At 39.5% G+C, this 17992-nt stretch overlaps 1 protein-coding gene across 1 annotated transcript in view; it reads left to right on the top strand.

The window, feature by feature from the left end:
• SCML4 (Scm polycomb group protein like 4) overlaps positions 1–17992 on the top strand; it is a 172795-nt gene that overhangs the window by 71759 nt on the left and 83044 nt on the right. Inside the window, exon 2 of the mRNA XM_072642986.1 lies at positions 11876–12090. Coding sequence (XP_072499087.1) covers positions 11926–12090 — 165 coding nt within the window. The 5' untranslated portion in view covers positions 11876–11925. The remainder of the gene's footprint in view (positions 1–11875; positions 12091–17992) is intronic.

Raw genomic sequence — 17992 nt, 5'->3', positions numbered from 1 at the left:
CTAATACAAGGATAGTTGACCTCAGCACACAGGAGCCTTTTCTTCACATGTGGAGTCCTAACCATTCATGTGAGGTCATTCCATTCTAACTTTACATAGTTCTATCTCTTGTCTAAGCAAGTGGTTCAGTGCATAGGCTAGAAGAATATAGTCCCACTACAGATAATTTCTAGTCAAAGTCTGGCTTGTGTCTTCAACCCAAGAAAGCAGAATGATCCTCTAAGATGTGTTGAACTTGTTTGTGAGAGATAGCATGTAACACACAGGTGCTGAGGGAGTGAAACTATTTTTACTATAAATATGTTAGGAACCCAGACAGAGCATTCTACTGCTAAATGCTTTCCAGGTTTGGGTCCATTAGCTTGGTAGACGGGAAACTGCTAAATGTGGAGTCAGAGGATATTGAACTTTGGCTCTGCTACTACCTGTGTGACCCTGGACAAGTACTTAAAATCTTTTCAGAGAGGCAGCATGGTATGGGCAAAGTGGCATAGTACATTGGGTACTGCTTCCAAGGACAGAAACTAAGCATAAAAGTGTGAGCTATTATTTCATATATGTTGTCCCTTTCTCCCTCCACCCCCCCCCCCACCATTCCCAGTAGAATGTAAGTTCCTAAAGCATAAAGACTGCTTAGGTTATTTCTTTGTATCTCTAGCCAAGAAAATCTGGTTTCAAATCTCACTTCAGATACCTACTAACTGTGTAACCCTGGGATATCTTCTCTGGGCCTGAGTTTTCACATCTGTAAAATGAAGGGGCTGGATTCCTTGACTTCTGGGGTCTTTCCATACCAAAATCTATGATTCCTGAATGTTCTCTATTCCCTTTGGAGTCTAAAGGGCTAAGAGTTTGTCATCTCAGACATAAAATCAGTCCAAGGTGTATCACTGTTCCATCTGAGATCGTTCAGAGGGGCTCAGCCCTGGGGCAGGGCACAGGACACAAACATTCTGTGGACTTGTTATTTCAGTAGAGCCTCTGCCCTTCACCAAACTTAGTGGCCATCTTTTCCCTCTGGCAAAATCTTTGAGAGTTCCATACCCAAATAGTTGAAAGCTACTTCTGAAATATACACTAGAAATATAGGCCCTCAGAAGCCATCTCATCCAACCCAGATCTCTCCAACAAACCTCTTTATGTGATTAGTCAAATTTTTGGTAGTTATATTGATAGATGATAGATATAGATAGGTTGAAAGATGGATGATACATAGATGAGATGATAGATATATGATATAGAGAGACACACAGACAGAAACAGAGAGACAGACAGAGACAGACAGAGACAGAGAGAGACAGAGAGAGAAGAGGGAGCACATTTATTTAGGACTTACTATTGTGCTAGGTACTAAAGATATAAATATAAGCAAAAGAAGAGTCCCTGCCCTCAAGAAGTAGCTAGGTGGCACAGTTGCTAGAGTGACAGGCCTAGAATCAAGAAGACTCTTCTTCCTGAGTTCAAATCCAGCCTCAGGCATTTACTAGCTGTATGATCCTGGGCAAGTCACTTAACCCTGAATGCATCAGTTTCCTCTTCTGTAACATGAGTGTAGAAGGAAATGGCAAGCCATTCCATTATCTTTGTCAAGAAAACCCCAAATGGGGTCACAAAGAGTTGGACATAACTAAACAACAAACCATTTCCAGAAGATTAAATCCTTATGAGAAAGAGAACACATAAGGGGAAGCTGGAAAAGACACACCTGTGGAAGAAAAAGGCCAGTGGCTAGGCCTTTAGTGAGAGGGAACACACTACCTCTCCCGACTGTAGCATATTCCATTTTCCTATGGCACAGATTATTAGGAAGTTCTTCCCAATATTAAGTCTAAATATGATTCTTTTCCACATCCTCTCCATTGTTGCTGATTCTGACCTCTGGACCAAGCCTTATATATTTAAATCCCTTTGACATAGCATCCCTTGAAGACAATTTTTCTCCAATTTAAACATCCCTAATTCCTTCAAGCAATCTTTATATGGCATTCTCTTGCCAGTCTTTCACCATGCCAATCACCCTCTTCTGAATGTTCTCCAGATAATCATTATCCTTCCTAAAATGTGGGGCTCAGAATTGAACCTAGTACTGCAGATGTGCTGTGACCAGTGCAGCATACAAAGAAGAACCCTCACCTGTCCCATCTTGGACACTGGGCCTCTCCTTGTGCAGTCTAAGACAACACTGTCCCTCCTGATCACCTCTGCACTAATCCTTACCTTCCACACACACCTTCCCACACATTCCTATACTCACATGGTATTTTTTGTTCAGCCATTTCAGTTGTATTTGACTCTTCATGACACCATTTGGGGTTTTCTTGGGAGTGGTTTGCCATTGCCTTCTCCAGTTCATTTTACAGATGAGTAAACTGAGGCATTAGCTGTTTATCTTCACATTCTATGTCACTATATATTCCCACTGCTGTCTTCAGAACTGTTTTATCATAACCCTTTTCCCTCATTTTTCCATTCACTCCTCTTTTCCTCTTCTCTCTCCTCTCCTTCCTCCATCCCCCCTCCACTACAAGGCATTTTGACTCTTTCTTTACAGAGGGCCTGGGCAATCAGTGATCATGAACAGCTGTTTCTCAGCTACATAGCCCTTGCAAAATCTTATGCATTACCTCCCAGGAGTGACGAATCTGTGGCCTTGAGGTCACATGTGGCCTTCTAGATCCTTAAGCATGGCTTTTTGATGGAATCTAAATTTTACAGAACAAATTGAATTTTTCACCTATTTCACATCACAATTATTTGTAACCTTAAAACACTTTATAAATGTGAGCTGTTATTGTGCACATGTTGCTGTCTGCCTGATAAAATATAAGCTGGAACTATTTTTTTTCCTCTCTGAATCCCCAGTGTCTAACCCAGCATCTGGCACATAACAGGTACTTAATGAATGCTTGTTGAATGAATACATTATTGGAGAGAATACACCTATTATAGAATACAGCATCTCAGGTAGTAATTCAGATAATCCATGCCACAGAAATTGAGAGAAGTGAAATATCTGTGTGGGCTGGAATATTTGACTAAGACTTCATAGAGGAAGTGAGACTTAGGTAAGACCTCAAGGGATTGATGTGGGATTTCTATTAGTAGAAATCTCCATCCTCATCTGAGTAAGAATCCCCACCTGCACCATTTAGTCTCAGTTAGGAAAGAGTGTTGTCTACAGGATGACTATTAACTTGTGTTACAAACATATGACATGATACCACCATGTTTCTGTATTGCACGAGGCACAATCTGATGGAGGGTCATATTTTTGTAGTTCAAGTATGAGAAATGTGTTCACTCAAAACAAAGAACAATACTCATTGTGAAGCCAGGAAAGTTCTCATTTTATTTTAACCAATTATTCTATATTCCTAGTGAATGAGTCCCTCCCTAATGGAGAATACATTTGCTCAGACATTCAAATTTTCCCCCTTTCTCTCCATTGACTAGATGCAACCTCCTGAACTACCCACTTCATGTTCTCCTCCCTGATTGGCTCCCCCTTAAACAGCTCATTAAGCATGTATACAAGCTTCTGACCTTTTACCTGATCGGAAGCCTGATTCTGATCTCTGATTAGAACTACTCACCTCTGACTTACATTCTGCTATCACTCAAAGCTAGGAAGAGTTTTAATCCAGTGGAAACTAAATTGCTTCCTTTGTTTCCCACACAAGGGAGACAGGTGAGTTAGAATCGATTGAAAGTAGCTGTGGGAGTGGTAAGAGGCACTAACAATGATTTTAATGATGATGATGATGGTATTTAGTACTTTAATTAAGGTTTGGAAAGTGCTTTGCACATATTACACCATTTAATCCTTATAACCACCTTTTGCAGTGGGTGCCATTATTATCCCCAGTTTAGGATAAGAAAATGGAGGCTCAGATGTATTAAATGACTTTTTCAGGGTTACAAAGCTAGTAAATGTCTGAGGGAAAAGTCATATCTGGGTCTTCCCAATTCCCATTGATTCTCTGAACTGAGGAGATGCTCTTTGAAATTCTCTTTGCTGAGCTGAGAGCCCTCAGGATTTATAGGAGTGACCAAAAACCAATTCCATCTCCTTCTCCCTTGACTGTCACATGCTTCCAAAATCAGCAAGGGGTGAGTGCTTTTTGGACTACCTGTTTCCCTTACCACAATGCCAAAGACATCAACTAGGGTCTGGTTGTAGTTAACTTGCCATTCCTCACCCAATAGAAAGACTTGGTTAATGTGCTGGTGTGCATTTGCCAAGAGTCTCCTACTGTTTCTGTCTTTGATACTATGTGCTGTGTACTTAGGAAACAATTAGAGTAAGAGTCAGCATTTACATAGTGCTTTAAGGTTTGTAAAACACTTTACAAATATTACTTCATTCTATTATCACAATCCCAGGAGGTAGACGTTATTATTATCTCCATCTTACAGATGAGGAAACTGAGACAGAGAGAGGTTAAGTGATTTGCTCAGGGTTACACAGTTGAGGATGAATTTGAACTCAGGTCTTTGTGATTCTAGGTCCATTGCTTAAACCATTGCACCAAGGATTACTTCTCAAAGCCTAATTGTCCACAAACATCACAAGAAGTGGTCAGGGTCCAATTCAATCCTCCATGCATGCTCTAGGGGAATGACCATTGTTACAAAATATAAAGTCAATGCATATGTATGAAATATTCATAGCAACTCTTTTTGTTGTAGCAAAGAACTTTGTCCAAGTCCCAGCCCAAAGCTCACTGGCTCATTGTTTGGCTTTTGATGGTTCAGAGTGAGCGCAAATAATAATTGTTTCTGTTCTGGCCAGAAACTCTGAGGGTCTTCTCCTCCCCTGATTCTTTTGTGAAGGCAAACTAGGCTGTCTTTTGCCTCAATTCTTACCTAGCCTTTAATTTCTGAATAGATGTTGCCTCAAACCAACTGGGACCTGGGAAAGACCTTAGCTTAAAAAGGCCAAGGTCTCCCACTGCATCGAGGGCCATCTCCAGTCATGTTTTGCCACTGGACTCTGATGACTCTGGAGGAGAGAATGAGGCTAACACTTTGTACATCTCTGCCTTACTTAAATCCAATTCACTTGCAAGTCAAGACATCACCCTTCCTGATGTCACTGGTCCTCTTTGAGAACAAAGGATGAACAACAAGAAGCAAAGAACTGGATACTAAGGAGGTGTCTTTTTATTTGGGAATGGCTAAACAAATTGTGGCACATGAATGTAATGGGACATTATTGTGCCATGAGAAATAAGGAAGGCAATGGTTTCAGAGAAACCTGGAAACTGACACAGGGTGAAATGAGCAGGACCAGGAGAACAATTTACATCATAATAACCCTGTAAAGGCAAACAACTTTGAAAGACTTGAGAATGCAATGATTACAGAGGACCAGTTATGAAGTATGTTACCCACCTCTTGACAGAAAGGTGATGTATTCAAGATAGGGAATGAAGTAGGTATCATTTGAACTTGGACAATGTGGGAATTTGTTTTGCTTGACTGTGCATACTTGTAACACAAGTTTTGTAATATTTTCCCCAATGGGATCAGTGGAAGGATGAGAAAATTAGTTTATGTTAATTGAAAATCAGTTCAATTTTAGAAACCATACCACAAAAGCATAAGGTCGATCTCTCAGCCCAAGATACACTTTGTTTTCTTGATGACATGCCCAAACTCAGACCCTAGACTTGAACATGCCCTGGTTCATAGGAATAGGGACTGCCTATCATAAAGCATATTCAGAAGTGAGCTATCCCCTAGGAAGGAACCAGTTTAAATGGTGCCTCAGAGGCAGTTAACAGAAATTCATACCACACTGTCTTATTCCTTTATGTTCATGGGTAAGAGAGATGGTAGTAGAGCTCTGGGTGTTGATTAGCAAGAGAGACATGTTTAGGATATGGTAAATCTCTCCTGTCCTTTGCTGGCTACAAGGAGGAGCATTACTATGATCTATCCACCTTCTCTGCAGAATGTCCATGATGGGTCAGAGTAGAAACATAAGTCAAATGGAGAGCAGAAGGTTGGATGGGCAGGTTGGATGAATGAGGAATTGTGGTTGAGTTTATGATCTCTGATTATCACTGGTGAAAGGAACATATTTCATGGACAAGGAGAGAAACAGGATGATTTGCTGTTGTTACTGTCTAGTTGTTTTCAGTTGTATCTGATTCTCTGTGACCCCGTTTGTGGTTTTCTTTGTTTTCATGGAGTGGTTTGCTATTTCCTTTTCCAGCTCATTTTACAGATGAGGAAACTGAGGTAAACAGGGTTAAAGGACTTGTCAAAGGTGACAGAGCTACTAAGTGTCCAAGGCTAGATTTAAACTCAGGAAGATGAATCTTCCTAACTCCAGTCACACCATTCTATATACTAAGCCAGTTAGCGGCTCGAACAGGATGATAACAAAAAAACGATTCTAAGCCAAGAAACATCAGAAAAAATGTCTGTGTGGAATGTACATAACATTTTCCTGCAAGGGCACATCTAGAACACATTCTTGTATGGTCAGATCTCCCTAACAAGAGAAGTGTTGATTTTTGTACAATGCGGAAATATATTTTGTTTATATGTGTACATCTCAACACCTGAAGTTGGCCAAAGGGTGATGGTCTTCTTTGTGGCTCTAGTGACTCAAGATGACTATTTAATAAGTGATAAAAGCATTGGGAGGGCTTGCAATATGTATTGGTGGAGGGAGAACCTACATTCTGATGATGAGAAGAACTCACTAATAAATTCGCAGGTATTTAGAAGTATTGAAACATGTGTGTATGTATATATATATATGTGCATGCATATATATGTTCCTAATGTATATATGATAGGGAGAACAGGGAAAGTGAGTAGGACTGTGATTTTTATGCTATAAGGAGCTCTTAGTGAGTGATTTATATCCAAGGAATTTGTTACTTTCTTTGGGATTCATAGTTGAAGGGGGTTGCATGAGGCACTGAGAGTGAATTGTCTACACACACACACACACAACACACACACACACACACACACACACACACATATATATAAACACATTCACACACATACATATATGACAGAAGCAGTACTCAAACCTAGGTCTTTCTGCTTCCAAAATCACCTCTTTTCTTCACTATTGCTGGGCCATCTCCAATTTTCCCAATCTATGTCTGGCCACTGGACCCAGATGGCTCCAGAGGAGAAAGTAACTTTGTACAGCCCTCCGTCACTTAAATCCAACTCACTTCCAAATCATGACACAATCTCTCTGATGTCATGGTGCTCTTTGAGAACGAAGAACAGACCACAGCCTGTGAGCAGTCCAAGCTATCCTGCTAGGGACCCAAATGGCCAGTTTCATTTGGGCAACTCGGCTCCTCCTCCCCTCCCCTCCCTTCCCTTTATTTTCTCTTTCTTTTCCTGTCCCTCCCCTCTCCTTGTTTCCCCTCTCCTCCCTTCATGTATTGTATATAAATATATATTATACAATATGATATATACATATATTTATATACCACAAATATATGTATTATATAATATAATGTCATATATACTATAGAAATACATATGATATGATGTGTACATACAATTACATAATATGGTATTATTCAATGTAGTATCAGTTCATATTTGTATAATGATTTAAGGTTTGCAAAGTCCTTTACATCCATCACAACACTGAATCCTCACAACAACTCTGTGATGTAGCTACGATTACTCTCCTCTTACAGATAATGAAATGGAGGCTCAGAGAGTTTAATGATTTGCCCAGGGTCACACAGTTAGAAAGCATGAAAGAGAGGATTCAAACCCAAGTTTTATTGATACCAAGGCCAGTGCCTTATTCCTTATACCAGACTGCCTCTCTGAAGGTATGTATGCATGCATGTAGATTTTGGTTTTTTTCTCTGAATTGGCAGTAATCAACTTTATTTGTGCGTAAATATCTACATGTATACCAACACTGTATGTCTACTGCACACATCCATATGTATATACACTCAACATGTAGACATAATTAGAATTTACACATATGGATGTAGGTATCACATTCCCTTGCCTCTAGGATCAAGTTCAGATTCCTTTGTTTCCCATTTAAAGCCCTTTATGTAACATGAATATACTCATTGTACAGATATTTGCACTTATATGTATCTAGGCATCAGGTTCTAAGGTTTCGAGCTGCTAGTACAAACTCCTCTGGTTGGCATTCATAGTCCTTCACAATCTGATTCCAGGCTACCTCTCCAGACTTAGTACCCATTATTTTCCCTTGGGTGTTCTATAGTCTAGTCAGCCTCGTCTCTTGCTTTTCCTCATACTTGGCATTTTCATCTGTGCTTTTTTTGACCCCTATGCCCTTCTTACCTTTGTGGCTTACATTGTCTTGTTTTCTTTAACATTCAGCTCAAACACTAGCTTCTTCACAGAAACCTCTTTTGATCCATCTCCAACCATTGTGCCTTGATCCTTAATATTCTCTTGTCTTTATTTTATACATATTTTGCATATATCTATATGGCAACCACTTTGGGCTACCTCCCCAACTTAGCTCTTGAAAGCTTCAGGTTTAGTCTCTCATTTTTTATGTTTATTTTTTTGTGGGAGGCAATTAGGGTTAAGTGACTGGCCCAGGGTTTCACAGCTAGTGTCAAGTACCTGAGGTTGGATTTGAACTCAGGTCCTCCTGTTTCCAAAGCTAGTGCTCTGGCCTTGAACCACCTCTCTGCCAATTTTATTTTATTTTTTTAGGTTTAGCTTCAAGGAAGCAACTATGACCCCAGTTTCAAGGTATCTTATGGGTCTACATTCTTAAAACTATAGATCACTAGCCTTTACCAATGTGCTTACTTTTAATGATCAGCCAGTAGGTACTATTAAAGGAAAAGCATTTACTGGATTGTAACTTGTACAAGTTGTAACAAATATAATTAACTACAAAACATTCTGCCCTACTCCTCCCATAAACCTGGGCTGAAGTTTCAAATAACATCCATGTGAAGAATGGGTGCACACACAGAGAATCCTGACAGAGACTCACATGCAGGAATATATTCAGCCAAGACACTTTCTGCCTCTAGCACTGTAGGACCTCTACGAACTTTCTCTTCTCGTGGTTGCTCAGCTGGGCTTACTGGGGCTACTTCTCTCCCACTAGATTCCTCATGCTTGAAATAATATTTGACTCTCTTCTCTGCTGCCAAGAGTCATATCTCGCACATCAGTCTCTTGAATTGGTTCTCTTTGGTCCTATTCCCTGCTATTTCTCCTCCTGGGCAAGTAGCTAGCTACTCCTGCAAAATGCCATTGCTGATTGGGGTTGCACAAAAAGAGGAAACCCCTCTGCCATCCTCTGGTTGAGGTGAAAGAGAAAAGGCAAAGATCTAGGTTCTTCATCTCTAAGTGTTTCTTTTCTCTGCTACAGGGAGTCACACTCCTCAGGGCTATTTCCTACTTCTGCTGACTACCTAATGATCTTGTCTTACTTTTTTAATGGCCCACTGAAGTTATGGGTGGGGAGGTGACTAAGCCTTAGCAAGTCAATATCTAATTGTTGGTCATGTCCAACTCTTCATGACCCCATTTTGCATTTTCCTGGCAAAAGTATTGGAGTGGTTTGCCATTTCCTTCTCCAGCTCATTTTACAGATGAAGAAACTGAGGCAAACAAGGAGAAGCGACTTGCTCAGGGGCACATAGCCAGTAAGTATCTGAGGTAGGATTTGAATTCAGGAAGATGAGTCTTCCTGATTCTATGCCTGGAACTCTATCCACTGTGCCACCCAGCTGCCACCCACCACACCTGACTAAAGACTTTATACCTTTACCTACTTCTTTGTTTATGAACTAACACCTCCTTGTCTCTATTATCTGTCTTATGTTCTGATTTAAACTAATTTACAGGGGAGAGTCAATTTAACCAGGGGTCTCCTGACAAACTCTATATTTATATATGTACATCTTGTCTCCCCCACAGAAGCAAAGTTTCTTGGGGGTTGGGATTGTTTAATCTTTGTGTCTCCAGAGCATAGCACAATGTCTAGTATACAATAGTTAGTTGCTAAATGAATGCTTGTTGATTGATTGACGTACATATGTGGTCCTAGTAAAGGAATGAGGGAATACTGCTTTTGTTTTAATATTTAAAAAATGAGACTCACGGTCTAGCATTATCAGTTTCTAAAATATTTGCTAATGTTGGAGGCAATGTAAGTAAACTTCCTGAGGGTAGGGACTGTCTTGCTTTTTTATTTGTCTCTCTAGCACCTTCTGCAATGCCTGCCACATCGTAGTCACTTAATAAATGCTTTTTTATTCATTTGTCCATTGATTCCTCCTCATGTGGTCCCCTTCTGCCTCACTCAGGTAGAAATTTCCCTCAGACTGTGGTTTGCCTGGCAATCTTCCATTTTTTCCTATTGGTATACCTCAAACCAGCTTATTTGGAATTGAAATTCTCCTTGTATGAGTCATAGCCTGGTAGTTATTATCTGATTTCATTGTTGGCCACAGTTTATCAACTCTCCTGAATTTTCATTCTCCAGACAAGAAGTCCTATTAACTCCCCTGTGGGCAGCAGTATAGTTTCCTCATTCTTGATGCATTCAAAGTTCTGGTCAAAATATCATTATATACTAAATGAAATTACTCATTCCTGGTGACATTTAAAAGGTTACATGTTGACTCCAAGGAGTCTTCTGCTGAGACTTCAATGACTCTGGCATGTTAAGTAGATTGTGATGGAAATAGTTTGGATATAACTCACTTGGAAATTCATATGGCCAAGTTCTTGAGTTTTTAATTCCTACTAGGCTAAGTACGTCCTTGAGCAACCAGTTCTCAAAATCTTGAACCCTGACCAGAATGAATCCTGACAAAAGAGTCATCTAAGAAATACATCACGCATAACACTTGAGGCACCATAGCATAGTGGAAAGAATACTAGACTTGGAGTTAGGAACATCTGGATAAAAATCTTGCCTCTGAGACCTATTAGCTATGTGGCCATGTGAGAATTACTGAACCACTCTGAACTTCCTTTATAGATGATCCAAGTACAATAGCACCTAACTCCTGGAATTACCGTGAGCCTCCAATCAGATAAGGAATGTAAAGCTCTTTGCAAGCTTCCCTCCACTTCTCTCCCTTCCTCATTGCCAATAACAGGAAGAATGGCTATTCCTTCAGGCTTTTGGATTGTTTCTCCCAGAAACCTTCCAAAAACACAGTCTTCAACATCCATATTTAAGTATGTCACCAACTGCTGAACTCCAAGATACTTTTTGCTTTAGTCTTTGATCTCTAGAAAGGGCTCACAATGTAGATACTACATTCACTATCCACCCGGTGTGACATATTGAGTCTTGGGATCAGGACATGTCCTTCCCACTCTCAGAGCAGGTGATTTGGAATATAATACTTCCCAAGAAAACTTCAGCTAATGGGAAATAAAGAGTAACCTCAAGTCAATTGGTTATTCAGAGCTTTCTTGATAATAATTATTCTTCTTTCCAGGACAGTTATAGCTGGAAGTGAGAACCAATTGTGATTTCTCAGGCTTGTTCAGTGCTTGACCTACTAGGTCTTACTTTAGCCCAAGATCACTAGGCTTTGCATTTCTTAAAATCCTACCATGGAGTCAGTAATTCCCTGAGAATTCTAGTGGGATCATTAAACTTTATGGGCAGCCCAATGGGATTTTTATCAACAATTTTTATCTCCCTTTTTCAACAAGCATTTGAAAAACTAATAATGGCACCTAGCTCACCCTGACTTTATTTCCCTTTCCATTAAGTGGTTGGCATTTCAGAAGGCTAAAAGAAGCTGAGACAATTTTCTCATAATTTTTATTCCTTTCTTTCTTCAACCAAACAAATTGTGTTTTGTTTTTGTTTTGTGTCTGGACTGATTCCTAGCACCTCCACTGCATATAAATAACCTGTCATCACTGCTTACAAGACTGGTAATGGCTGAAATGCAGTCTCCAAGGATAACAGGAAGAAAACGAGGCAGACCCCCACTTCACTCAGCACCTATGAAAATGGCGGTCCACAATCTTTACTCTTCTTCTGCCTGTTCCTTACCAGTTGTGAAGATCCCAAAGAAGAGAGGCCGGAAACCTGGACACAAGGTATGTTTCCAATGTATCTTTCCTCTAAGGTTGCCTTAGACTGACACCACTAGCATCAGAGTGGAATTAAAATATTAAGCATAGCAAAAGGTGGAATGGGCCATGTGGAGTCTGCTAAGGGGAGAATGAGATGTTTTCAATGTGTGTATCACCACATCGCTTTGTTACAGCATACCTGCTTAACAAGTAATAATAATAATTCCCATCAATATAAGGTAGCTAAGTGGTGCAGTGGATAGATTACTAGCCTTGGAATCAGGAAGACTCATCTTCATGAGTTCAAATCTAACTGCCTAGTTGTGTGACCATGGACAAGACACTCAATCCTGTTTACCTCAGTTTCTTCATTTGTGAAATGAATTGGAGAAGGAAACAGTAAACTATTACAGTATCTTTGCCAAGAAAACTCCAAATGGGATCACACAGAGTTGGACATGACTTAAACTATTCAACAACAACTCATCTATGTAATAATTCATTATCTTATTTGATCCTCACAATAGCCCTATTTTAAGGTACTATTATTATTATTCCAGTTTTATATATTACGAAACTGAGGTTCAGGGGGAGACTTGCCCATGGTGACAACAGCTCCTAAGTGTGTAAGGTGAGGTGCAAACTCAAGGCTTCTGATGTTTAGCACTTTATCTCCTATAGCATCAATACAATCACACCAATTTGGGGGTAGGGAAACTGAATTAATAACAGACAAGGTAAGATCAAAATACAGAAGATTTTGAGGCATACAGTTAAACCCAGGTCCCTAAAGTCATCACTTTTATAAGTTAGCCTTTCAAGCAACAGACCATTACCTGACCTCTTACTGAAGCTGTTTTCAAAACCATCATCCAAAATGCATTCGTCATTTATTTGAGTGAAAACAGACGATGTCTCTCAGACAGTTAAAGAAATAATACTATCAAGGCAAACCCAGTTTAACCAGGGACCCCATGAGGAAAACACAACTCATTAATTCACAACTTCCTGCTTGCATAAAGGAAACACTGATGTCAGCCTTGGCTCCCCTTTGATGGATTCCCAGTGATTTGGAAGTGGGGAAAGAACCAAGTTCTGTGATGTAATCTCAGTCATATAAACAAACCCCAAACCAAGGACAATCTTCTTCCCTTCTGAGATGGGAGCCAAGGATTTCTGAAGAGTCTCCCAGAGAAGAAAGACCATCATGCTGGCCACTTCTGAGCATTTTCCACTTCAGTAAATTCAATTCAGAAGCTTTCTCTTGTTTGGAGAAGAGGAAAGGCTTAGACATCCATCTTGAGATCAGGATACTCTGCCCAAAATGCAAATTTCCAATTAACTCCCATAGATTTAGGAAAATGTATGGAAATTATTTCAGGTCTGCAGAAAGACAAAGCCTCTGGAAAGTCTGTAATGAATTCAGCCTTATCCCCTTTGATTCTGAAGGAAACAAATCCTAGGGAAAAGAAAAATAACAGAAAAAATATATGTATGTATGTGTATATTCCTATATATATAATAACACAGAAATATATGTATATATGCATATGTACATATATACACATATACATACACACATGTAAGTAGAGGCTACTCAAGGTAATTTAAAGGTTTTCATTTTTTTGGATTCAGTCATGTGATGAGGTAAATTTGCCTCCAGTCTCTGGATGATTTTCTTGGACTGGATAACTTCTTTCTCATTGACTAAGTCTTTACTTAGAAGGTACTCCTTCAGAGCTAATATCAAACTGTTATCATTCCTCCCAACTCCCTTTCTTAATGATGCTGAGATCTGACTATCCTACCTGCATGCTTGGAGCAGAACAGACCATTTACTGATCCAGGAAACAAATCCAGGAACTGGAAGAAAAGCTGTGAAACTTCAGTTCCCTCCTACACCCTAGGGAGCTGTGGCCCATAAATAAAAAATGCCAACAAAGATATTCTTTACCACAGCCAGAAAAATGGAAATTTGCTCCTTAGTTTGAGCATGACTTTATGATTTTCCTTCCTTTTAAAAACCACCATTTTCAGGCATTTGTCCTAAATGCCACATAACCAGCTGGGCTTTTTCACTGTTTCACATTTTTTGTTCCACTCGGGAGACAGTAACATCAATGTCTTCATGGTTGGGGGTATTTTGGATGAGGAGGGAGCTTCTGAGACTGGGGTGGTCCAGGGTGTCTGTCTTTACAAAGAAGACTCCCATTCAGTTAGGCTTTGGGATCAAATGAGGTAATTTACAAAGAGCTTTGCAAACCTTAAAATGCTATATAAGTGCCAACTACAATTATTTTTAACAACAGCAGCAAAAATAATATCAATAATGATGATGACATTTGGTGGGCAGCAAGCCCTACTACTCTCTGGGTCTTGCTATGGAAGTCCAGGTCAGCCTCATACACAAAGAGGCAGATCATTGATGATAACTGGTGGTGAGGCTAGTGTTCTAGGGTTTTGTTTCAAATGAATGGATCATTTTATGCTTTGGTCCTGGGGAGAAGAATTCTGTGCAATTGGAAAGCTTAAGACCCCTGGCAAGAAAATTATATAGTAATACTTCACTTTCCCAGATGCCACCTTTTGGGCAATCTCAACTCTGGAACATTGCCCAGAATCCAGATGTGAGCAAACTCCCCTCCTCCCTCATTAACTATTTTGGATGGAAATCTGTCTAAAATTCATTATACCCTTCCCTGCCACTTAAATAGAGCACTTATTGCATAACTAAACCTTTTCTTATTGACCTAGGGTCAATCTTATAAACATCATCCATTGTACTGATCCTTGCAAGTGTACACTGATGGCTTCTGAGGCTGGGGATGTATTGAAGACCTATAGTCTACCTCCCTGTCCCAATTACTTCACTTGTTGAGTTTATGGTCTGAACCTTTGCCTTTCAACATCTGTTTAGAAATCTTTCTATAATGCCTTGATACTCATTTCTTCTTTAATAATTATAAGACACTGAGCACAATTCACTGCTTCTTTGTTACTCCCAGATTTTGTAATATGTTAGTGTCATGCTTAGGAGAATTGAGTGGCTTTATTTTCCACAATTTTAAATGTTCAGTGCTATAAATGAAGAAATTATAAAAGGCCAGGCTGTATCATATATCCACTGACCCCAGAATATGGTGTAGGAGGTGGTGTTTGGACTAGGATAGGAATTTGTTAAAAAACTTACCTTCTTTTCAATTACTTCTTTTCTCTAAAGCAAAAGACTAGGAACATTCTGGTTAATGAAAACACTATCTTTTGAATTAACTTGTAGGGCTTTTGATGGAACTTCAACAATAGTTTCTTATTCCAATCAAGAAAATTGTAACCCTTGTTTCTGACCATCCCAGTGCTTGGGCCGTTTTAAAAAATGATACCTCAGATATCAAGTATTTATTTACATGTACTTATTTTGGTATCTTGGATTTAGACCTGGGTTCAAGCCCTTCTTCTGACACATGCTGTCTTTGTGACATGTTTTCCATGATCTAGATAAGTCTCTAGGATTATCAGTCAGGAATGATAACGCTCAGATTGAGCTGAGTTTGGCAAGAGAAGTTAAGGACCAAAAAAGGTGGTCTTTAAGTAGAGGCTACTTGACTCTTTGGTGTTATGCTAGGTATTCTTTTCATCCATGGAGCGAATTATTGAAATTCATTCCCATTCTCAAACTCTATGATCCTGTGAAATGTCAGAGAAGATACTGACTTTTATTGGTAAAGGGAATCCCCTCACCTGGGAATTCCCCGTACTATTGAAACCACAGGTCTAGCCCAGTCCCCTGTCCTATCTTGATACGGTGAGCCTGGGTAGTAGGGTAGGAGAGGGTGGATGGCCCTCCCACTTCTTTTCAAGATGGCTGAAAACCATCTCACTTTCTTTTTTTCTCTCAATTTCAGCCTTGAAAGGAATGAGATTCTTGAACACAGAGTGAGAAGTTGTGTGGATTTAGGGTCTTTATACCACAAGATTGAAAAGAATACTGCCTTGTCTAACCATTGATTTTACTTTCTTCCTTCAGTTTTTCCAATTTGTTCTCCTTGACATTTCAGTGGTCTTTTGTACAGGTTGTACTGGCTCCCGAAAGTTTATTGTTAAAATTTCAATTTGAGTATTTACAACTATGAAATCAGCAGATGCTTTGAATCAGGTCATGACTTATTGCTCTGATGAATGCCTAGACTTAAGAGACTGATGGAGAAAATCTTAATGATGTATATTAAAATTATAAGTGTGTTCCTACATACAATTTTTTCAGACAGCTTATTGTTAACATTTACCAGCATTTCACTACATAAGACCTAGGGGATAACCCCAAGTTTCCTGTTCTCAAAATCAGAGATAGATTTAAAATTTGAGAGGGATCTTAGAGACTATTTAGTCCAATCTCAGCACTTTATAAGTGAGGAAAATGTGGCCCATAGAGGTTCAGTGATTTGCTGAAAGTCACACAGGTGAGTCAGAAGCAGAATGTGAACTCTGGCATTCTGACTCCATATCCAACACTCATTCCACGCTTTTCCAAAACCCAAATTTCTTGTAACAACAACATATGAGTTATTACAGAACAGATGGGGAAAAAAAGTTTTTTGAATGTTAGCAAAGTGGTAATTTACAGTCCAAATTTAAATTCATTCTGAGTTTTAAGAGGGCAGCAGTGAAGGGTGGGAGTAGTTAGGGAGAGGTCTGTCTTCTTTGGTGTGCAATTCACTTGGTCTATTGCCTTTTTTTATTTTCCTGAAAAAAAACATAATGATATTCTAGGATACCATGTATAATGGTTGGCCCACTCCTGGTAAGTCTATTGGGCATTGTTTTTAGAATTGTATTTCGTCAAGTTGAATTTTCCCCTCTTCTTGTGTTCTTTTCCTGCTGAAGGAATAATAAAGTAGCGTGCCATCTTTTGTGTCTACACAGAAGACTTTATAGAAGCCTTTATCTAGTAGTGATGGACCTGTGCCAGCTCTCTCCTTGCTTTTCATGTTCTCTTTTGTGTGGAGTGAGAAGCAACATTCCCTGGCCTTGGGAGCCAGAAGGCTCTCACTGAAATCTAAGCTTGGCTACTATGGGAAAATCCCTTCACCTTCCTTAAAGCCTCAATCTTCTGATCTGCAATAATAATAAATAATGATGATGATGACAAAAATTTTTGGCAATGACAGCTAGCACTCACATAGTTCTTTGAGGTTTGAAAAAGCATATGGTTATCTCATTTGACCCTCACAATGACCCTGGGCCATACAGTTATTATTACCATTTTACTGATAAAGCAACAGAGATTATATGACTTGCCCAGGGTCACATAGCTAGTAAGTAACTGAGGCAGGAATTGAATTCCCACTCCCTGACTCTAGGTCCTGTATTCTGTCCACTGTGCCTACTAGTTACCAAGGGTTGCTATCCCCATCTGCAAAATGAGGATAATAATATTAATATCACGAACCTCCTAAGACTGTTATGAGAAAGTGCTTTCTAGACCTTAAAGCCTATAGAAAAGTAAGTGATTGTTTCTTCTCAAGACTGATATTACACAATGGTGTCCGGTGTAGGTTAGTAATACAATCTTTTTCTAGACCAAGAAAAATCAAATCAATCACCAAGTATTTATTACGTGCCTACTGTTTTCTGGGCACTCTGCTTGGCACTGCAAATAATAAACACAAGTAGCAGTCCATGTCCTTGGGGATTTCCATTCTGTCAGGGAGACCACAATATAAACACAGAAGAATGTCTATACAGAATAGATACACAAAATTCAGGAGAAGTAATTTGGAGAGGGAGGGCACTTGCAGCTATGGAATAGGAAAGGATTCATGTAGAAAGTCTTATTTGAGAAGTAAGGGATTCTGAGTTTGGGAAGTAAATAGGAAATGCATTTCAGCCATTGGGGATGGTTAGTACAAAGGAACAGAGACGAAATGTC

The sequence above is a fragment of the Notamacropus eugenii genome, chromosome 2 (assembly GCF_028372415.1).
Source record: "Notamacropus eugenii isolate mMacEug1 chromosome 2, mMacEug1.pri_v2, whole genome shotgun sequence".
Lineage (NCBI taxonomy): Eukaryota > Metazoa > Chordata > Mammalia > Diprotodontia > Macropodidae > Notamacropus > Notamacropus eugenii.
This window is presented reverse-complemented; position numbering and strand designations above follow the sequence as displayed.